The 20,710-nt window shown below is 42.6% G+C and overlaps 1 protein-coding gene across 3 annotated transcripts in view; it reads left to right on the top strand.

Annotated features, from left to right (window-relative positions):
- Window positions 1-20,710, top strand: part of LOC127634502 (fibrinogen C domain-containing protein 1-like) — a 164,216-nt gene that overhangs the window by 58,478 nt on the left and 85,028 nt on the right. The window contains exons 2-3 of one of the 3 annotated variants that reach the window (XM_052114094.1): window positions 8,256-8,339; window positions 11,876-12,355. In XM_052114094.1, coding sequence (XP_051970054.1) covers window positions 8,256-8,339; window positions 11,876-12,355 — 564 coding nt within the window. Of the gene's footprint in view, window positions 1-8,255; window positions 8,340-11,872; window positions 12,356-20,710 lie in introns of all 3 variants that reach the window. The other 2 variants (XM_052114112.1, XM_052114103.1) reach the window with 2 other exon arrangements.

Genomic DNA, 20,710 nt, shown 5'->3' with positions numbered 1-20,710 from the left:
TCCGGGTTGGGCAACACCTAATACCTTTGCAAGGTTTTATAACCAAAGGGTTGAGCCAGTTTCGTCCCGTGTGTTATCAGGTGACACAAACAGGTAAGTTCGGGTCAGCTGGCCTGGTGTACTGCTTGTGCATAGCGTCCTTCCCCTCCCTTGAGGTGAAAACATGAACATTTTTCCCAGTTGCATTCGCAAAAAAGTGTGAACATTGGACGTTCTTCCTCCTTAGCCCAGCGGCTGACAAGGCTTCGGAGAGGCTCGCTGCTGCCCCAGTACGTGCGTCACTTAGGCGCCCGTAATCTGGTAAGTGCTCCACATGTGCTGGTTGTCTCCTTAGATAACCCTGTGTGATGTATATTCTGGAGAATGGTTTCCCTGCTGGTAAACTGTGTCTTCCTTGGGCAGGTACCCGGTAAGACAGTATGTGGTATTCCACTTAGAAGTCCCCCCCCTCTGGGCTGGGTGTGGTCTCCGCAGTTTCCTCCTCTTTGGATGGACCCTCCCCAATGTGGACCTTATATGGCCCTCAGCTTGTTCCTTTTTTTGGGGGAGAATAATAGGGAGAAGGCTACGGCTTGGCCAGCCAGTCCTGAGCAGTTAGCCACCCTGGGTTGTAGGGGACCGCTTCATGCCTGCCAGTGTGTTTGGGGTAGTTACGTGATGGCTTGATGCGCTGGTTACGAGGCACACAGAGTTCTGCCCGTCTCGCACTGCCAGTCTTCGTAACCCGGTTCAGCTCTTGTGGCGTTTTCATTTTTCAACTCATTGACACAACATCGAGTGAGTGACAGATAGGGAACGTCTCGGTTACTGATGTAACCTCCGCAAATCCCACTGATGCAAATCCCACATGCCAATTCCCATTGGCCTTTTCTAAAAGATCAGAGATGTCTGGACTCCCAAGGGTGACCCCTAGTGTCAACTCATTGGCACAACGTCTCGTTCACTCCATAGGTAGGGAACAGAGGTTACATCAGTAACCGAGAAGTTCTCCTTTTTTTTTTTATTTGTGCTTCTATTAAAGATACTTTTTCATGGGCAGACCCTTCTAAGCAGGGTAGTTTGATGTTTTAAGTTCCTTGTATATTCGTCTACGATGCGTAAGGGACCATCTGAAAAATCGACCCACGGCACTATAACGTCAGTTTCCAATATACAATATTTGGGATTTGTGCTCTTCAGCTGGGTGAAACTGCAAAAATATCTGTCTATCTTACTCTCAATTTTTGTTTTCTCTCCCATTGTGTTTATAATTTGGCTTTCTTATTGCTAGTGTCTACTAAAACAGCAAAGTTAATAAAGGCAGGCAGTCCAATCAGTGATGTGCCATCTATTCCTTTATCTTTTCTTTATCTCTCTTGTCCACCTGAAAACTCTGTATTTCATCTCTCCCTCTTTGTTTTTCTCCTCCTCTCCCAGCTTGATGGTGTAGTTCTGGGCTTATGATGTCTGTTAAACCAAGGACAGAATGTGTGGAAAGCTGCTGCCTCTAAATTAGATTAATGAGTAGTCAGCTTATTCACACCTTTAAAGAAGACATGGAACTCTCTCTCTCTCTCTCTCTCTCTCTCTCTCTCTCTCTCTCTCTCTCTCTCTCTCTCTCTCTCTCTCTCTCTGAGTGCTCATGTAAAAAAGACTTAAGACAGGCATCCTTTTATCCCTTTCATCTTTATCTGTGCAGTCACAGTGTCTGCAAACTATCCAGTCTAATAGAGTCCAGTCTAATTATTTTCATCCTCCAAAAAAGTACCTGACTTCATTTTTCGGCATAAAATCAGATAAATAAAATGGCCCGGTCTCTGAATAAAAAATATATAAAAATCACTGGTCAGTGCTGTGTGATATTTCATACTCCTTGAGATGGAGTTTTTTAGAGATGTATTGTTTCGCTTTAAAACCTTGTTATGCATGTTTTTTATTGTTTTTTTTTTTTTGCCTTTTTGTCCCTTGAAAATTCAGACATGACGTTAAAGGATTGTTCTGTGCTAAATACAATTAAAGGTCTGTCTGTATTATTGTCATAACAGACAAGTTTTAAAAACAAGCAAAAAATTTAGTTTGTCATAATGCACTTGCAATTAAATCTTTGGGGCAAAGCATTATCAATTCTTCTTAACATAAATGTGTATTAATTGAGTCAGTTTAATCATAATCATTTAGCAGTCTAATCATTCTTTAGCAGAAAGGCTAAATTTCTTGATTTTGTTGTTAACTCTATGACAATCTATGTTAATAGTCCCTTTCTGGTATGCAACAGTTATACTGGCTTTGCATTTTGACAAGAGATGAAAGATTGGATTTAACATCTTGTTATATGTCTATGTTGTTTTTTTTCTCTGTTGAATAACTTTCACAGAATCTTTCACAATAAAACGAGGAACATATATTAAGAAAGGTAAAAGTATTACTTTTGACTATATATTATTTAATCCAGATCATTCCATTGATTTCCACATTCCAAATTCAACACACATAATTTGTGAGTAACACTGGGAAAGACCATAAGTTGAGTATTTCAAAACAGCTTTACAGGGAGCACTGAGAGGCATCATTAATGTTTCGTTGATCTGATTCTGTTGCCATTATAGTGAAATGTTAATGCAATATTTTCCACTTTTATTGTCTGGGACATATTAAAGAAAATCGAATGAGATGCTTACAAAGGTGTATTTGACCTTGTCTGTGTGTTTTCAAGATAGTTGGACATATCATTAAGAAAAAAATTTTTAGAGCAAAGGGATGATTCTCATGCCAACTCAGTTCCCTTCCGAGGGAACTCGCACTGCGTCGTTGAAAACGACTCTTTGGGGAACGCTCCTTAGCGTGCGCCTCTGAAGTATGAATGAAACTATTCCAATCTTGATTGGTGTTGCGTCATGACGTAACATGTGACGGCATAACCGGATGCATAAAAGTGACGCCGGCACACATACACATTAGCTTTCGCTCTTCAGCAAGCGCTCTATGTATATTGTTTGTCTTATTTGGTGTTGTTTGTCCTATTTAAAAGAATTATGGCCACCAAGCAGTTCAAGAAGTGCGTGCACCCCTGCCCTCGTTTTATTACGGGTAGGGACACGCACGATTTGTGTGTGAACTGTTTGGGAGCGCAGCACGCACAGGCAGCTCTCGAGGGATCTGCCTGTGTAAGTTGTGAAGCACTACCCATGAGAGTGCTGCGCTCCCGGTTGGCGTGCTTTGATGAGCACGGTCAGGCTCGCGTTCCCCACGGTTCTGGTCCCGCGTCTGTTGAGGCAGCGCGGCGATTGAGATCGTGGGGTTCGCAGCGGGATCTTGCAGATGAGAATGAGACTGCTGCGGCACTTTCTCATTCTTCATTTGAGGATCCCGAGCCTACTGTGAGTGGTGCAGAAGCCCGCGTCGCGGCTTCTTCTGCCCACGATCAGGTCCCAATGCTCGAGCTCTCTGCTTCCGAGGAAGTGGAAATGCTCAGCATTGATGCGATCGACCGTGAGCAGCCAAGCACGCCGGTTTTCGGCCAGGCTTTTGAGGAGCTGATTCAGGTTGTGACGCGTGCTGTGGCCAGACTTAACATTAGCTGGCCACAAAATGAGCAGGGAACGCACGCCGGAAGCAAATTAGACGAAGCGCTTCCTGCAGCACGCGCCACAACCCCAGCGCCGGGTTTGCCGCTTTTCCCGATCTCCACAAAGAGATCTCGAGATCGTGGGATAAACCACATTCGTCCCGTGTCTCCACCCCCAGTGTGGTCGACTACAGCGACGCTTTAGGGGCACGGGATATGGGCTATGGGAAGATGCCTGGTGTGGAGGAGGCTTTAGCCGGTTACCTCTCTCCTGAGTCGGCATCTTCCCTTAAAACCCCGGCGCTGCCTAGTAAGCCCTGCAGAGATACATCTGCATTAATAAGCAGGGCTTACATGGCGGCAGGTCGGGCTGGTTCGCGCCTGCACTCAATGGCGATTTTGCAGGCGTACCAGGCCGATCTCCTGAAAGACTTAGACGAGGGGAGGGGCCAACTCCGAAGATATCGCGGAGTTGCGCGAGAGTCGCAGATCTGTCTCTCCGGGCAACTAAAGAGACGGCCCACGCTATTGGCCGCTCTATGGCAGCTATGGTGACCACGGAGAGGCATCTGTGGCTAAATTTATCGGGAATAAAAGAAAAAGACAGAGCTTTTTTGCTTGATGCCCCGCCTCGCCCTCTGGCCTGTTCGGCGACGCCGTTACATCGGTCGTCGACAGGTTTCAAGAGGCGAGGAAACAATCTGCGGCGCTCAAGCAGTTTCTCCCCGTAAATCCAAGTCTAAGTCAAGTAGGGTGGGGCAAACACATCAGCCCCAGCCTTCAGTCAGCTCCTCGCACCAGCTGAGCAAAAGGAGAGCGCTTCCTCTAGAGCCCCTCCTCCAGGAGCTTGGCAACAGAGGAAACGCCTCAGCGAAGCCCTCCAGCCAGGGGGCCGACCTGAGGGACGCCCTTAAGGCTAGGAGGGCTTGGGAAGAGGTCCTAACCGGGTGTTAGAACCTCGGAGGGCTGCCCCCGCTGCAGAGCAACCGAGGTTGTTCTCAGAGCGGAGTCCTCAGGAAATCGGTGTTGGTTTCCGCCGCCTCTGACGCTCGGGCCACACCAATCTCCAGCTAAAGCACACCGTGCCGTTCAAGTCAAAAAATAAAAAACACACATCAATTGTGGTCACAAGCACTGTATCGACCAAATCCTGCCGGTATCCCGCTTCAGGAAGTCGAGAACAGTGCTCGAAAACACTCGAGACCAGCCTCGAGAGGCTGGTTCCCTTAGTAGATTTTGTAGAGGCATGGAATCATCTTCCCAACATATCTGCATGGGTCCTGCATATAATAAATTCAGGGTACAGACTGCAGTTCGGGCACCGCCCCAAATTCTCTGGGGTGGTGCAGACTACAGTGGTTCCGAGCAGGCTCAGGTGATGGAACAAGAAGTGCAATCTCTGCTGCTGAAGGAGGCCATAGAACGTGTTCATCATTCAGACAGGGAGTCCGGTCTTTACAGCCGGTACTTTATAGTTCCAAAAAGGATGGGGGGTTGAGGCCGATTTTAGATCTCAGAGTTTTGAACCGGTCTCTGAGGAGGTTCAGGTTCAAAATGCTTACTATTCCTGTCATCGTGAGTCAGATCAGATCCGAGGACTGGTTTGTCACTGATAGATCTAAAAGATGCCTATTTTCATGTATCCATCCTTCCATGTCACAGGAGGTTCCTGAGGTTCGCCGGGGCTTAAGCTTACCAATATCGGGTTCTTCCGCTCGGCCTAGCACTATCTCCCCAGACATTCACCAAATGTATGGATGCAGCTCTTGCTCCACTGAGACTTCAGGGCATCCGTGATACTGAATTATATCGACGACTGGCTCATTCTGGCCCAGTCTCGAGAAATGGCGGTTCGGCATCGAGATGTCGCTCTTGGCCACATTCGAAGTTTGGGGTTGAGACTCAACACAAAAAGAGTGTGTTACAACCATCCCAGTGCACAACGCTTCTGGCGTTGTGTGGAACTCTGTTACGATGCAGGCACGCATGTCTCCTGCACGTATCGAGTCCCTTATGGCGATGGTGTCCGGGTTAAAGCTAGGCCAGGCCATCACTGTAAAGCAATTTCAAAGACTGCTGGGCCTCATGGCAGCGGCATCCAACATTGTACCGCTGGGCCTTCTACACATGAGGCCCCTCCAGTGGTGGCTGAAAGCCAAGGGTTTTCCCCAGCGGAATCCATTTCAGTATAATCAGAGTAACGCCGCAGGTGCCTTCGTTCTCTGCTAATATGGAAGAAACCTTGGTTCCTGTCCCAAGGGCCAGTGTTGGGAGCGCCATGTCGCCGAAAACCGCTTCGACAGACGCCTCCCTCACTGGCTGGGGCGCGGTCATGGACGGCCGCTTTGCCAGGGGTCTGTGGCAGGACCATCATCATTCTTGGCACATAAACTGTCTAGAGATGTTGGCTGTGTTCAGGGCTCTGAGGAGCTTCCTTCCAGACATCAAGGGTTACCATGTCCTAGTACGCTCGACAATACATCAGTGGTAGCTTATCTGAACCGACAAGGAGGACTCAGATCGCGCCTCTGTGCAGACTGGCGATCAGATAATTCTTTGGTCCCAGGGGAAAATACTGTCTATCAGAGCAATGTATATTCCGGGGTTCAGAATCAGGGAGCAGACATCCTGTCGAGGCAGGGGCTGAGGCCCGGGAATGGAGACTTCATCCAGAGGTGGTGAAGTTGATATGGGACAAATTTGGACCATCAGAAGTGGATCTGTTCGCGCCTCAGAGACGCCCCACTGTCCACTTTGGTTCTCCCTCTCACATCCAGCCCCACTGGGGTTGGACGCCATGGTACAGGCTTGGCCGAGGCTTCAGCCTGTACGCATTTCCCGACGCTCTGCTCCCGGAGTCCTGGAAAGGGTCCGCCAAGAGGGCATCAGTCTACTTCTGGTTGCCCCCATGTGGCCGGCCCGAGTATGGTTCTCAGACATAATTTCACTCCTGATAGCTCCGCCATGGCAGATTCCTCTGAGGAGGGATCTGTTGTCTCAGGCGGGGGCACAGTCTTCCACCCTCGCCCAGAGCTGTGGAAACTGTGGGTCTGGCCCCTGAGGGGTTCAGTACCTAAATGCTGGTCTATCAGCTGGGGTGGTTGAAACCATACTTAGCTCTAGGGCTCCGCCTACTAGGAGATTATATGGCCTCAAGTGGAATGTGTTCTCCACTTGGTGTAGAGAACATGAAGTAGATCCAGTTAACTGCCCGGTGGCTTCAGTTCTGGAGTTTCTTCAAGATCGCTTTCTCGTGGTCTCTCCCCTTCCACACTCAAGGTGTACGTGGCTGCCATTTCGGCGCTCCATGCACCACTGAGTGATGGGCCTCTGGGAGGCACCAGCTGGTCATTCGCTTTCTCCGTGGTACATGGAGGATGAGACCGACAACCAGGTCCAGGGTTCCTGCCTGGGACCTGGCGGTGGTTCTCGACGGGTTATCCCTGGCCCCCTTCGAACCCCTTCAGTCGGCTTCGCCCAAGGACCTGACGCTCAAGATGGCTTTTCTCTTAGCTATTACCTCTCTAAAGAGGGTGGGTGATCTTCAAGCCCTGGCAGTGACGCCAGCTTGCTTGGAGTTTGCCCCTGGCGGAGTTAAAGCCATTTTACACCGAGACCTGGCTATGTGCCTAAGGTGCCGCTCTAACACGGCACGGTCCACGGTCCTGCAGGCTTTTCATCCTCCACCTCATGTGTCGGCAGAAGAAGAGAGGCTCCATTTGCTCTGCCCTGTCAGAGCTTTGAGCTGCTACCTCGAGAGGTCCTCTTCTTGGAGGAGGTCGGACCAACTGTTAGTGTGTTTTGGGTCACCTAAGAAGGGGCTCCCTGCCTCGAAACAAACCATTAGTAATTGGATTGTTCAGGCTATTATCTCGGCCTACAAGGTGCTAATTTGCCTTCACCTTTGGCCGTGAGGGCTCATTCAACTAGAGGCATGGCGTCCTCTAGGGCTCTCTTATCGGGAGTACCCTCCAGGAGATCTGTGAGGCAGCCGGTTGGGCTACCCCAAGCACACTTTCATCAGGTTTTACAGTCTGCACCTCCCTAGTACGCCTGGCGACGTGTGCTCTCGCCCTAGCTGAGTGCCTGAGTTCAGTTTCACCCTAGGGCAGGCCTTTTTCGCGCGCGTGGCCTAGTGGGCATTCGTTCCCCAAAGAGTCGCTTTCAACGACGCAGTGCGAAGTTCCCTCGGAAGGGAACGCCTCGGTTATGACTATAACCCTTGTTCCCTGAGAAGGGAACGAGACACTGCGTCGTCCTGCCACGCCCCTCAAGGCCTGAGAGCGGCTTGCTTCATCGCTAGGCTAATGTGTATGTGTGCCGGCGCCACTTTTATGCATCCGGTTATGCCGTCACATGTTACGTCATGACGCTAACACCAATCAAGATTGGAATAGTTTCATTCATACTTCAGAGGCGCACGCTAAGGAGCGTTCCCCAAAGAGTCGTTTTCAACGACGCAGTGTCTCGTTCCCTTCTCAGGGAACAAGGGTTATAGTCATAACCCGAGACGTTTTCATGCATTGCTTATCCCCAAATAATAGAGCATATTTAAAATGAAAATATAGGTCTTTCTTTGTTTTGTTTTTTTACTGCTACAAAAAAAATAAATAAATAAATAAAAAAATATATATATACATATATATTTCGTTTTATGATTGTTTGTTTGTTTGTTTGTTTGTTTGTTTGTTTGTTTGTTTGTTTGATGCAGTCATTCTGTGAATGTGTGCCAAACTCCTCTCAGCTCAAACATCGATGGTCAGACTCAGAAACAGTCAGACAAACACCGCCCAAGGTAAGGGCTTCAATCTCACATAGTTAAAGTTCAAATGAACATACTTTATTACAACAACTCCTTGAACTACAGGAACATTTGATCCACTCTCACACCCCTGTTCTGTATACAATATTTGCTACACATCTTGTAATACCTCAGAAATGATGCAGAGGCTTGTTCTTCAGAATTCAGCATCTCTCGCTCTCACCTACTATTTGTCTATTTGACGTGAGAGATTAATAAAAAATGCAGGATTGAATGTCATCTGTGGAAAACCGATGGGCTCAAGGGATTATACCATATTACACCTAGCATTTGATTTGCAAACCCTGTGATCAAAGTCTAAACCTTCATGTCATTTTTTTATTTTTATTTGCTTGTTTGTGATTATACTGATAAGCAGTCAGTCATGCACACATATACACATTTGGCATTTTATCATATTCTCCCATGTGTGTCAGCCCTCTTATGGATTCATCTATCTCATATCCACTGAAGTGTTGTTACATGCTGAATTTCTTTTCAGAAACACCCTTCATCTATCTAGGCATTCAAATTAAAATTCAACTGAATACACAAACATGTGGGAGAACACACACCTTGCATTTCTTTTGCATGTACAAATGCCTGTTGTAGCTTATTTATGGTGCTTTGTTTATAATAATATGTGTTTGTTTGTGTGTGTGTGTGTGTGTGTGTGTGTGTGTGTGTGTGTGTGTGTGTGTGTGTGTGTGTGTGTGTGTGTGTGCGTGTGTGTGTGTGTGTGTGTGTGTATGGAATGGAGACAAAGAGAGAAAGCGACACTCAGAGTGATTCTCTGTTCTGAAGTTGTTGCAATATTCACACAAATAACTGAATAGAACAAGCAAAAATAGTTTTCAATCTACTGTGGCTCAGCTGGAGAAATTCAGCAGTAAAACATGTCAAAGAAAACGAAAGTCAAGAATGGCAAACATAGTTGATCAGCTGGCAAATATAGCTTTTATAGTGCCTGCCATCAATACCCCCTTTAACCTTGTGAAAGTTTTGCATATAAATCTTTTTTGCCAGTTTTTCATCAGGATGAAACAGCTGCTCAAAAGTAAAGTGTCCAAGGGGCATCACTGGATTCAGTTCAGTTGGATTACATGTAGTTCATACGCGCATATCAGTCAGACTGGTTCAATAATATAATGTTATTGTTTTTGTCATGAACTGTTGGCTTGACTAAATATGAAGCATTCGATGTCAGTTAATTATGTTGGAACTTAAAAACAAAAAAAAACCTGACAATGACTTTGTTATCTTGTCATTCGGGCTGGCATTGTTTCTAATTTAAAACATATCAGTGTCAAACAAAATTTGATTCATATATATTTAATAAATTATGTCCACTTCAGTTCCAGCTCATAGAAAGAAACATATTCTTAAAAAATCTATCTCAAGAGAGCCAGACTAGCATAAGAAAAGTGAAACCGCACATTTAGCTTGTGTTAGAAGGAACTTGTTGAGTTCTGTGCATCTGAATTGTGCCTGCATTTCAATGAACAACTTATTTCTCAACCGTAAATGTAGTATGACAGGTATGCAGGTTTGCAGTATAACAACATTCTCCGACATACTACATCTACCATATTGGCATTGTCTTTTGGCTCTTTTTTTACCTATGACATACTGACAACAATCCACAAAACAATTTACTGATGAATTATTAAACAGAATTATTAAACTGGTGAATTATTCTGGTGATGCCAGATTGAGTTTGTGTGTTGTTGCATTGCAAAATGTGTCAGATCACAATGCATAACATAAGCAATTACACATTGCATTCTCAGCATTGCATCAAGGGACACATCTATAGTAACTGGGAGAGCAACAGTTTGAAGAGAATTTTGCTGAAAAAGTAAGATTAAGTCGGTATACGTATATAAATGTACCTGAATAAAAACGTATCCAGTTTACATTATGGCACATATTATCACCCCCTTGAGTACTGATGTTCATTACCGCCACAATAATGCAGGATTGCACATTATGTATGTTCAATTTCACATTGGTAATGTGTTTGCCAGCAGCTTGAGTCTGCATTTGAATTCTCCTGTAATGCACGTTTCTGGCCTTACAGAAAATATATAGCACTTACACTTGAAAATAACCAATCGGCTTACAGTTCTTTGCCATTTTTTGGAAATAGGATAGTAAAATGTCCGCTGGTTGTACACTTCAGAATCTCAGAAGATGAAGTGCATTACCCTGGTATTGTTTGCCCAATGTATCAAGAATATTGTGTATTCTGACATCCTTCTCATTTGCTTTTTGTATACTGTCTAGCAGGGCAGTATGCATACAGGGAGTGATTATATTAAACAAGTTCAATATAGCTTGATCCCATTGAAATCAATCCCTGATCTCTATTGGTAAACTGCTCACTGAAGTTCTTCCCAGAAATCTCTTTATTTTCCAAGAGTTGATTGTTAAAGCCAAATCGTAAAGCAAGCCATTAACCACCAATCAGCTTGGGCCAGTGTGGCTTTTTTTGCATATTAATGAACAGATAGGCTTGAAAACAGAATATATGTGTGGGCAATTATTCAGGAAATTATACATTTTATATGCAAAGCACACCCACACAGCCAGTGCATACATGCACAACAGCACAAACACACACACGTGCAGACATCACATACACATAAAGTTTTTTGGATGGTAAACAAGATGGAGTGCTGTGTCTATTAACTGTGCGAAACAGGTAATGGAGTGAATGGATAATGCACATTGACACCACACACTATCGCACACACAAGATCACCTCCATACCAACTATTTGCATATCGCATTAATTTTATCACCATTATAATTCTTATAATTTAATTAAACAACAAAATGTTGTCATCATTTACTCACCCTTAAATTGTTCCTGTATGACTATCTTTCTTCTTAGAAACACTGAATGAGATGTTAAGCAGCATTTAAGTCTCAGTTATCATTATCTTTCATTGCATAATTTTCCATATAATGAAAGGAAATGGTGACTGAGGCTAACACTCTGCCTAATAATTCATTCAGTGTTCTGTGGAAATAAGTTTGAAATAACAAGTGTGTGTAAATGATGACAACACGTATGGGTGAACTTTCTCTTTAATTGACCAATAATGCACGATCCTGACCTTTGACGGATTTCAGATCCGTATCGTGGTCAGTAAGAGAGTGCAGCAAAGTTCATCGGTTGAAGTTAACATTTGTGTTCTGTTTATGCATTGTATGAATCTATTTGAATATTTTCCAGCCCGAGGAAGAGGGCATCCCTAGCATCTTAGGAATTTTTCCTTGCCTCTGCCTCCTTTGGCTTGCTTGTGAGACATTTTTAGAATGTAGAATGCATTTTGAAATGGATGGATGGATTGATAGAGATGAGAGTGTGGTGGATGGTTGGAACAACTTGGTCTATTCTTCTTTGTGTTTCTTTCCTGTAGTTGTGTCTGACTGCAGTATTATCCCCAAAGGGCTTTCAGAAGCACTATCTGTTCTGCAGAAATGGTAATGATGATTATGCTTTTTTGTCTCTCTGTCAGCAGAGGATGAGTTGTAGCTATCTGCTATGTACCATCCTGCTCTTCGTGGCCGTTCTCCTTGCAGTCACGGTGACAGGAACCATTCTTCTTATGAACCATTACCAGGCTCCGCCAATGTCGGATGGCCCTCCCCATATTAGCACCAATCAGGATGAAGCCAATGCATTGGTGACAGTTGAGAGGGGTGATGGATCACGCATCAATATCTTTATCGACCCCAACTGCCCTGATTATAACAGCAACTTCCTGCGACTGGAAGGTGTCCAGACATCTTTGCTGCACTCTCTTACTGACCACGATACGGATCTGAAATCCGTCAAAGGTCAGGATCGTGCATTATTGGTCAACTTGGCTGAGGAAGTAGCTAAGCTATCTGCCCATGCAGGCCAGCTGAAGATGGACTATGAGTCTCTGAGAAGAGGACAAAGCAACCTGGGACAGGACTTGACCACACTGCAGACTGAACAGAGCAGACTAATAAAGGTAATGCATGCAGATACATGAAATTAAAATGTAATAGAAAATAAAGTATATAGAAAATACACAATAAGAATATATATATATACTGTACACATATTATATCTGTGTAATGGCTGAAGAGGTTGGTTATGTTGGATAGATATAAATAATAAAAAGACTAAACTGTGAATTGCACATAGTTATTGCTCAATGGGGCAGTTTTAACTGTTCATGAGATGGTTCTGGTGCTCAGAGCTCTGTAGCGTTGGCCAGAAGGCAAAAGTTCAAAATGGTAGTGTGCAGGGTGAGTGGGATCCAGAGTGATATTTCCAGCCTTTTTCCCTTCTCTGGAAGTGTACACTTTTTGAAGGGAGGGCAGGGGGCAACCAATATTCCTCTCAGCAGTCTGAACTATCCTTTGAAGTCTTCTGATATCCGATTTCATAGCTGCACCAAACCAGACAGTTACTGATGTGCAGAGGAAAGACTGAATGACTGCTGAGTAGAACTGTATCAGCAGCGCCTATGGCAGGTTGAACTTCCTCAACTGGTGAAGGAAGTACAACATCTGCTGGGCCTTTTTCACAATGGAGTCAATTTGGGTCTCCCACTTCAGGTCCTGTGAGGTGGTAGTGCCCAGGAACTTGAATGACTCCACTGCTTCCAGAGTGCTGTTTTGAATGGTGAGGAGGGACAGTGTTGGGGAGTTCCTCCTAAAGTCCACAATCATCTCCACCGTTTTGAGTGTGTTTAGCTCCAGGTTGTTCTGACTACACCAGTGAGACAGCCGTTCAACCTCCCTTCTGTATACAGACTCATCATCATCTTGGATGAGGCCGATGACAAAAAATAAATAAATAGGGTGCTAGGCTTCTCCCACCTCAAAAATCCCATTTAAACCCCTGGAAGCACCATAACTCTATGTTAGGACATAATGAAGTGAGCAATTTCTCTGTCCACACTGAATATAATATTGTTACGTAATGGGACACAGCCAATCAGAAGATATTTTATGTTTAATATATAGCCATGTGAAGCTGGATTTTAGACAAATATGATTTTACTGTGGGAGGGGTTATCTAGATGGTGCTGCATAAATAGAAACCAAGCAAAAATGTAGTATCGCTTGTCCTGGGGCTGACTAGGACACAAAGGACTCAGATGTGGCATTGCTTTATCTTATCTGGTCTTGTTTGGACATGGTGTAAGACAACTGAAAGTATTGTTACAATAGTTGTCAAGATGAGCAGCTCTTTGCTGAAAATCAGGTGTGACCTTAGCAACCACTTCCTACAACTCAGTAGCCTTCGTCAAACTAGTAAACTGCAGAGAAATGGCATTGCAATATCAAAGCATGACATAATAATGACATGTCTCAGACAGAATAATGCCACTTTAACACTTAGCCTATACCTGACTTTCCTTGTCCCCCTGCTGTTTTCTTCTCATTATGTGTTAGTTTGCTCTGAACCAGTGTTAAATTGCATGCTTTTGTCATAAGTGAGAATTCCACCGAAACTAAATATTCGAAATCTGGACATTATTAAAGAAGCTTTTGCCAAAGCTGGTTTGCTGAATTTATCTCTCAAACTGGATTGGCTGGTCTGAATTTCTGTTTTTTTTTTAGAGGGTGTTTGAGCACGTCTCAGCTGGTCAGGCTTGGAGGCCAGCTGGCTGACCAGCTAAACCATCTGAACTCCATCTTGGCCGGGTCAGGAGTCCAGATAGACCAATCGGCCAGGCTGGGAGACCAGCTAGACCAGCTTAATCCGGCTTAAGCTTTTTTAAGATGTTTTTATTCAGCAGGGATTTGTTCACAACTATAAACAGTACCTCAGTTGACAAATAAACCCCAGACCCTCTTTAAAAATGGACTTGAGTGTGGTTCTTTGGTACACACTCAAGTCAGATATCACAGTAAGCAAAAAGTAAACTTTATGGTTAATTAAGCTTAGGTCCACTCCAAAACCTCTAGTGTGAAAGCAACATAATATTGTTCAATATGATATCAGAGGCACTAGATTGATACTAGAGATAGCAACAGAGATCTAAGAGGTAAATTCATTTTGTGTTCCCTAATCACAAATTGTCTATGTCTGAATATCAAGATTTAATCAGTCCATCTATCAGTTGACACACAGTATGCACTTTTTGGATCTGGTTTCTTGATTAATTTAGAGGTTTACAATATGTTACTGATTATTTATATTTAATTATTTTATTTGCCTTGTCCTCCACGGTTCTGTAGAAAAAGATGCTCTAGGGAAATTTGTGTGTTGTGTGTAATGTGTTAGTTTTCTGGTATTCTATAATATATTGCACTCAATCTGCATTATGCATGCTTCTAGTGTTATACCACAGTTACATATGTTGTGTTGTTTATTTGTTGTGTGAATACCAGTTGAGGACTGAGAAAGGTGATACTGAGATACTGATACACTAGTTGGCAACTACTGTTCTGCTTCATGCTCTATAGGCTACAGTTTCAGAGCTGGAGAACAGCAGATGCAACCTGCTTCCCTGTGTTAAGTGAATTACCACCAAGTTAAAGCCTGAGTTTAATCTGAATTATATAGATTTAAGGTTAAGGATTAACACCATCTTTCTCTAACTTACTGACAGGCTCTAACACACAAAATCTTTCAAATACACACAGCCAGATGCTCACAGACAGACATAGCAGAAAGGGGTGAAAGAGAGTTGTTTATCACTACCAAACACCTGTGCGACAGAGACAAGCGTTAGCAAAATCCCTCCTGAATAAAAAATAATCCTTAGTTTTCTGATTACTTTTAGACAGGGACGTTGACCTGTGTTTGTGTGTGTATGCATGTGTGTTTGTGTGCGTGTGTGAATGTGAGGGGTCTTTATTTTCCATACTCTATTTTTTTTTTTTGGAACTCTGATACAGCTTGAATGAATTGTTGGATTTTGTTTTGTGAACTTTGGAAAGGCTCTAAGAAAGCCACACTCAGCACAGACCTTTGCTCCAACTGAAGATTAAGGGAGAGAAAGAGGATAAAGGCGACAGAGAGACAGAGTCCTCCCTTTACACTTGGCATTAACATGCACTTTTGCTGATCAACACTTGACTACATTAAAAGCCAGGTGTAAATGCACCTAATGCTAATTGCGTTCAAATGACTGAAACCACATTTGAAGTTGATCAGGGACAGATTTTGATCACATTTGGTAAAGGTGTAAATGCTATTTAGCTTTCGTTATCTCCATGCAACTACAGCGTGTGCGTAATTTGTAAGTGCCATTTTCCATTTTGCATGTTAGTGCAATTACTCTCAAATCAGACTAGATATGCATTGGAAAACAATGTGTTAATGCAATCAGAAAAAAACTGCATATAAATAATATATAGAATTAAAGAATAGCGGGCCAGAGAGGATAAAAGTGAGAAAGTGTTAGAAAGAAGATGAGCCAATTTCATTTGTGGTGAAACCACAAATACCACAAATGCTCAGTGAAGCACCAGGATATGCACACATAAAAGGGGTACACCGCCCCACCAACCTCCAAATGGGGGGCCTGGGTAGCTCAGTGAGTAAAGATCCTGACTACCACCCCTGGAGTCGACTCCAGCCAGATCTCCTAAGCAACCAAATTGGCCCAGATGCTAGGGAGGGTAGAGTCACATGGGGTAACCTCCTCGTGGCCGCTATAATATGGTTCGCTCTCGGTGGGGCGCGAGGTGAGTTGTGCATGGATGCCACGGAGAATAGCATGAAGCCTCCACACGTGCTATGTTTCTGTATTGCACTCAACAAGCCATGTAATAAAATGTATGGATTGACGGTCTCAGATGCAGAGGCAACTGAGATTTGTCCTCCACCATCCGTATTGAGGCGAATCACTACGCCAACACGAGAAATTGGTGAGAAAAAGGGAAGAAAAAATAATAAAAAGAGTATAGGTAAATGGCATTGCATATAAAAGTGTGAAATATCGGTGAGGAATGAAATTGTTGAGCTCTATGTGAATCCATTTTAGCTCTAGTGGCATTTTAGCTTTAGTGACTTTTACATTTACACCCTGCCATTAAAGGAACTCATTCTGCGCTGTCAGTCATCTCAGCATTATGACCACCTCAGTGATATAAAAAAGTCCTAAAGCTAAAGTATACCTTCTCTGGGCTCACTTGTTAGCACATGTGTGTTTGTAAGTGTGACTTTTTAGATATGTGTCAAACCAAACATGATCCTAGAGTTCAGTGTGCTATTAACTGTCAAGGGGCCCAGAGAACACCATTCAGAGTTATACTGTGCGTTAGTAATGTCCCTGCCTGTTTTTCCTTCCCATGAGAGAAATTCCACCTCCAGTATTTCAATTTGTGTCTGATTTCACAGGATATTTTAAACACATATAAACACTGTCTAAGCACTGTGCAATATTTTTGACCCGTTCTGTCCTAAAGCCAAGTCATTTTTATTTGTATAGCTCCTTTCACAACACACATCGCCTCAAAGCAGCTTTACAGAAAATCATGCATTGACAGACACAAAAGACACAGTGTGTGTCAAGGTTAAGTGTGTGTCAGTCTGAATTATAAAATAAAACACAGAGATTGGTATTCAACCACAGATATTAGTTGACATGCTGAGAGAATTGCTTCCTCAGGATCAGGACTGCTTAACCTGTACTCATCAACTATTGCAAATATACAGTGGGTGCACCCACATATGGGTGTGTAAAACCTTTAGAAGAAAATGTATGACCATTTTGAATCACAACGCATGTAAACATTTCTTAGTTAAATATTCTAGTTTTAGTATACATATGTATATGTATACTGGTGCTGTCAATGTTAATGCGTTAACGCATGCGATTCATTTAAAATGTATAACGGGTAAACTTTTTCTTAATCGCTATTAATGCATGTACTGGTTTGAAATTAGATTCTGACATTTTATTCAGCTCTTTGAGAGTTCTGATAACTGGTTAGAGGGCGGAACCCTAGCGATAATTCCATAGGGGGAATTACACTCGTAGACACACTACAAACAAACACACAACAGTGAGTCCATGCTGGAGATAGGACCTCTTATAAAACAAAAGCTGATGGAAATTGTGTCAAAAGTTAAGTTCTTCGCGCCTTTTGTAAGTCAGCATTTTACCATATAAGCATGTCAATTCTTACAAGTGTGCTATGTAGCTTGTTCTCCCGTGGAGGGTCTGTTGAGGCTCCTCTCAAATTTAACATAATTTCAACTTTGTACCCGTTGTTGCCGAGCATCTGAAGTGATTACCAGACAGTACGGATGAATTATATTTCCATTGGCAGTGTCAGCACTCAAAAAAGAGCAAGATGTACTTTTCATATGGAGTTCAGCGCTGTGATTGCTGCCCTGAAACAAATCATGTGCATTCCCAATACAAAGTATGGATAAATGCTGATAAATATTGTGGAGTGTGAGGGTTTTATGCGCATTGCAATGAATAGTAGATCTATCAATCAGTCAACATCCCACTTAGACTTTGGTAAATGTTTAATGTTACTTGAAGTGGTGCTATTTGAGTGAATTTCTGTCTTTGCACTGGGGAGTTTTGAAAATGTTAATAAAACATTATTGTTACATCAATTAAATAAATGCATTTTGACAGGAAATAAATAGATATAGTAACATTTCAGCACTTTTAAAATCTTAGATTAATATTCTGTGTGTGTGTGTGTGTGTGTGTGTGTATACATTAGGGCTGTCAGTAGATTTACATTTTTGTTAATCGCGATTCAAATTGTAATCTACTGACAGCACTGATGTGTATATATACAGTTATATATATATATATATATATATATATATATATATATATATATATATTAGTAATGTGCAAAGGTTTTAGGCAGTTCTGAAAAATTTTGCATATTGAGAATGCCTTCAAAAATAATGTAATAAATATTTTTTAATGATCAGTTACCATCAAACAAAGTCAAGTAAACTTAAAACAAAGCTAAATCAATATTTTATGTGACAACCTTTGCCTTCAAAACAGTGCCAGTTCTCTTAGGTATACCTGGACTGTAATGTTTAGGCAGCAGGACACAGGAGCAGTTGAAGACGATGATGAAGTGAACCCAAGTGTTTGGAAATTACTCCAAGGATGAACCAGACTTGTGGAGGTTCACAATTTTTTTTCTGAAGTCTTTGCTGATTTTTCCATGATGTCTTAAAATACATCCATAGGTACACCTACAATTGACTCTAATTAGTCTATCAGAAGCTAATTGGCTAATTACCTAAAGGCTTGACATTATTTTCTGGAATTTTCCAAGCTGCATAAAGGCACAGTTAACTTAGTGTATGTACAATTCTGACCCACTGGAATTGTGATATAGTCAATTAAAAGTGAAACAGCCTGTCTGTAAAAATTATTGGAAAAATTACTTGTGTCATGCACAAAGTAGATTTCCTAAACGACTTGCCAAAACTATTGCTGACTAATATGAAATCTGTGGAGTGGTTAAAAATTTAGTTTTAATGACTTCAATCTAAGTGAATATAAACTTAAGACTTTAGCTGTAAGTGAACCTACAATAAATCTTACTTATTTCAGGAATACAAACAAAGATATATTAAGCTATGATAGGTTCTGCATAAAAACTAAGCCAATCTAATGTAGTCTAGGCCTTTATAAAAGGCAATTATTGTGTTTCAGCTGGCTTTGAGAATGACACTCTTGGCTTTACTGGAAGATGTTGCTGTGTGTGCTCTCAGACACATATTAATAGAATGTTAAGAAACATTTTCAGAGTGATGAATGGCTGTACAGTAGAGGTTATGTGGAAAACTCTTATGTGGAAATGGTTTGGGTATGCAGGCATGTGCTCCCTTATTTAGAATAATCCAAATCAATCCATAATTGAACAGTTTATTTACATAAGAATAAGTATAAACACTTGTACCAATTATTTGTGAATGAGATCCACTGCGGCTATATAACCTGTGTGTGTGTGTGTGTGTGTGTGTGTGTGTGTGTGTGTGTGTCCTTTAAAGATTACTGTATAGGACAAATTTTTTAGGCTAGGGCAGGGAGCTCATTTATAATGTTGAATGTGGCTCAGAAACACACACACTACAACCATCACAAGCACACACTAATGCTTACAGGGACACAAAAGGTTTTCCATCTAAAATGGGTCAGATCTATTAAGTTTATGTTGTATTTCTAGATAGTCAAGCAACAGCAGGATCAGCTCAGTGCCCCAAGCTGAAAATCTCACCATCATTCTGGCACAAAGACCTTTACAGCTCAATTGCATGTTGAGTATTTTTGATTTTGACTTTAAATGACAGGTGGCCTTATGCAACCTGTGTTGCAGGCATATTTTACCTGCCCATAATCAACAAGGGATTTTCACTGGACAATCACCATTTGACTGGGCACTTCAATAGTTTAAACCTTAATATGTTCAGGAAACTGAGCTACAGTGTTAAAGTTAAAGCTACCATCAAACATTGATCCACACTTAGCATAAGCTAGAGCCAGAGCTAAAATGGACTATATCGCTGTCTGTGGTGCTGAACTGGATCTCAATATAGAAGACGCTGCATTTTGTGGGTGTAGGCTGATTGTTTATGGGCAGTTTCTCCATATTTAGACTTATTTTCTGAGGGCAGAGGGTCTCAGAGATGTATGATTAGGAGTGTTGTATTTGAATGACTGATAATGTACTATGAGTTCACAGTATTACACTTACCTTAAACTTAGCCTTTGCAAACTGGGAAATCTTCATTAAAATTTAGCAAAAATACTCTACATAGCTGTCAGTAACTTTATCAGTGTGATTATTTTCACATTTTTGGAAAGTGACGTTGCACTTTCCCACTGCAATTTATTATCTCCAGTTTCCTGAACTGTGCTTGTTAGTAAATGCTGTCTGTGTAAACAGTTCACCTTCTGTCACTCACTCGACGTTGTGTTGAATGTAGTGACACAAGGATTTTTTCTTGAGAGCCTCACATACCTCTGGATTTAGAAAAGGCCAGTAAGAAATTGGCAGACAGAATTTGCATGTCCCGCCCCCAGACATACGGGTATAAAGGGAAGCGGACATGCATCTGTCAGTCATATTTTTTCTCCGGAGCCGAGTGGTTGTGCAACAGCAAGCTGAATCTCAATACTGTTACACTCACCTCTACAAGCATTGCTGTTGGATCTATGGCACTTTACCAGCGGCTTTCTCCCTCTCTGCATGCTGTGCAGTCCACGCCCATGGGAGCTTCGACAGCACTTCTGTTAAAAGAGTGTATACCTCTAAAAGAGAAGTATTTTCCCCTCTAAAAGAGTATATTTTCACTCACAAAAGAGCAATACACAGCAGGCGTTGAACGTTCTTTTCAGGACGCGCCTTTTTAAAGATGCCCTTCT

This window comes from Xyrauchen texanus, chromosome 4 (genome assembly GCF_025860055.1).
Source record: "Xyrauchen texanus isolate HMW12.3.18 chromosome 4, RBS_HiC_50CHRs, whole genome shotgun sequence".
NCBI classification, from domain to species: domain Eukaryota; kingdom Metazoa; phylum Chordata; class Actinopteri; order Cypriniformes; family Catostomidae; genus Xyrauchen; species Xyrauchen texanus.
This window is presented reverse-complemented; position numbering and strand designations above follow the sequence as displayed.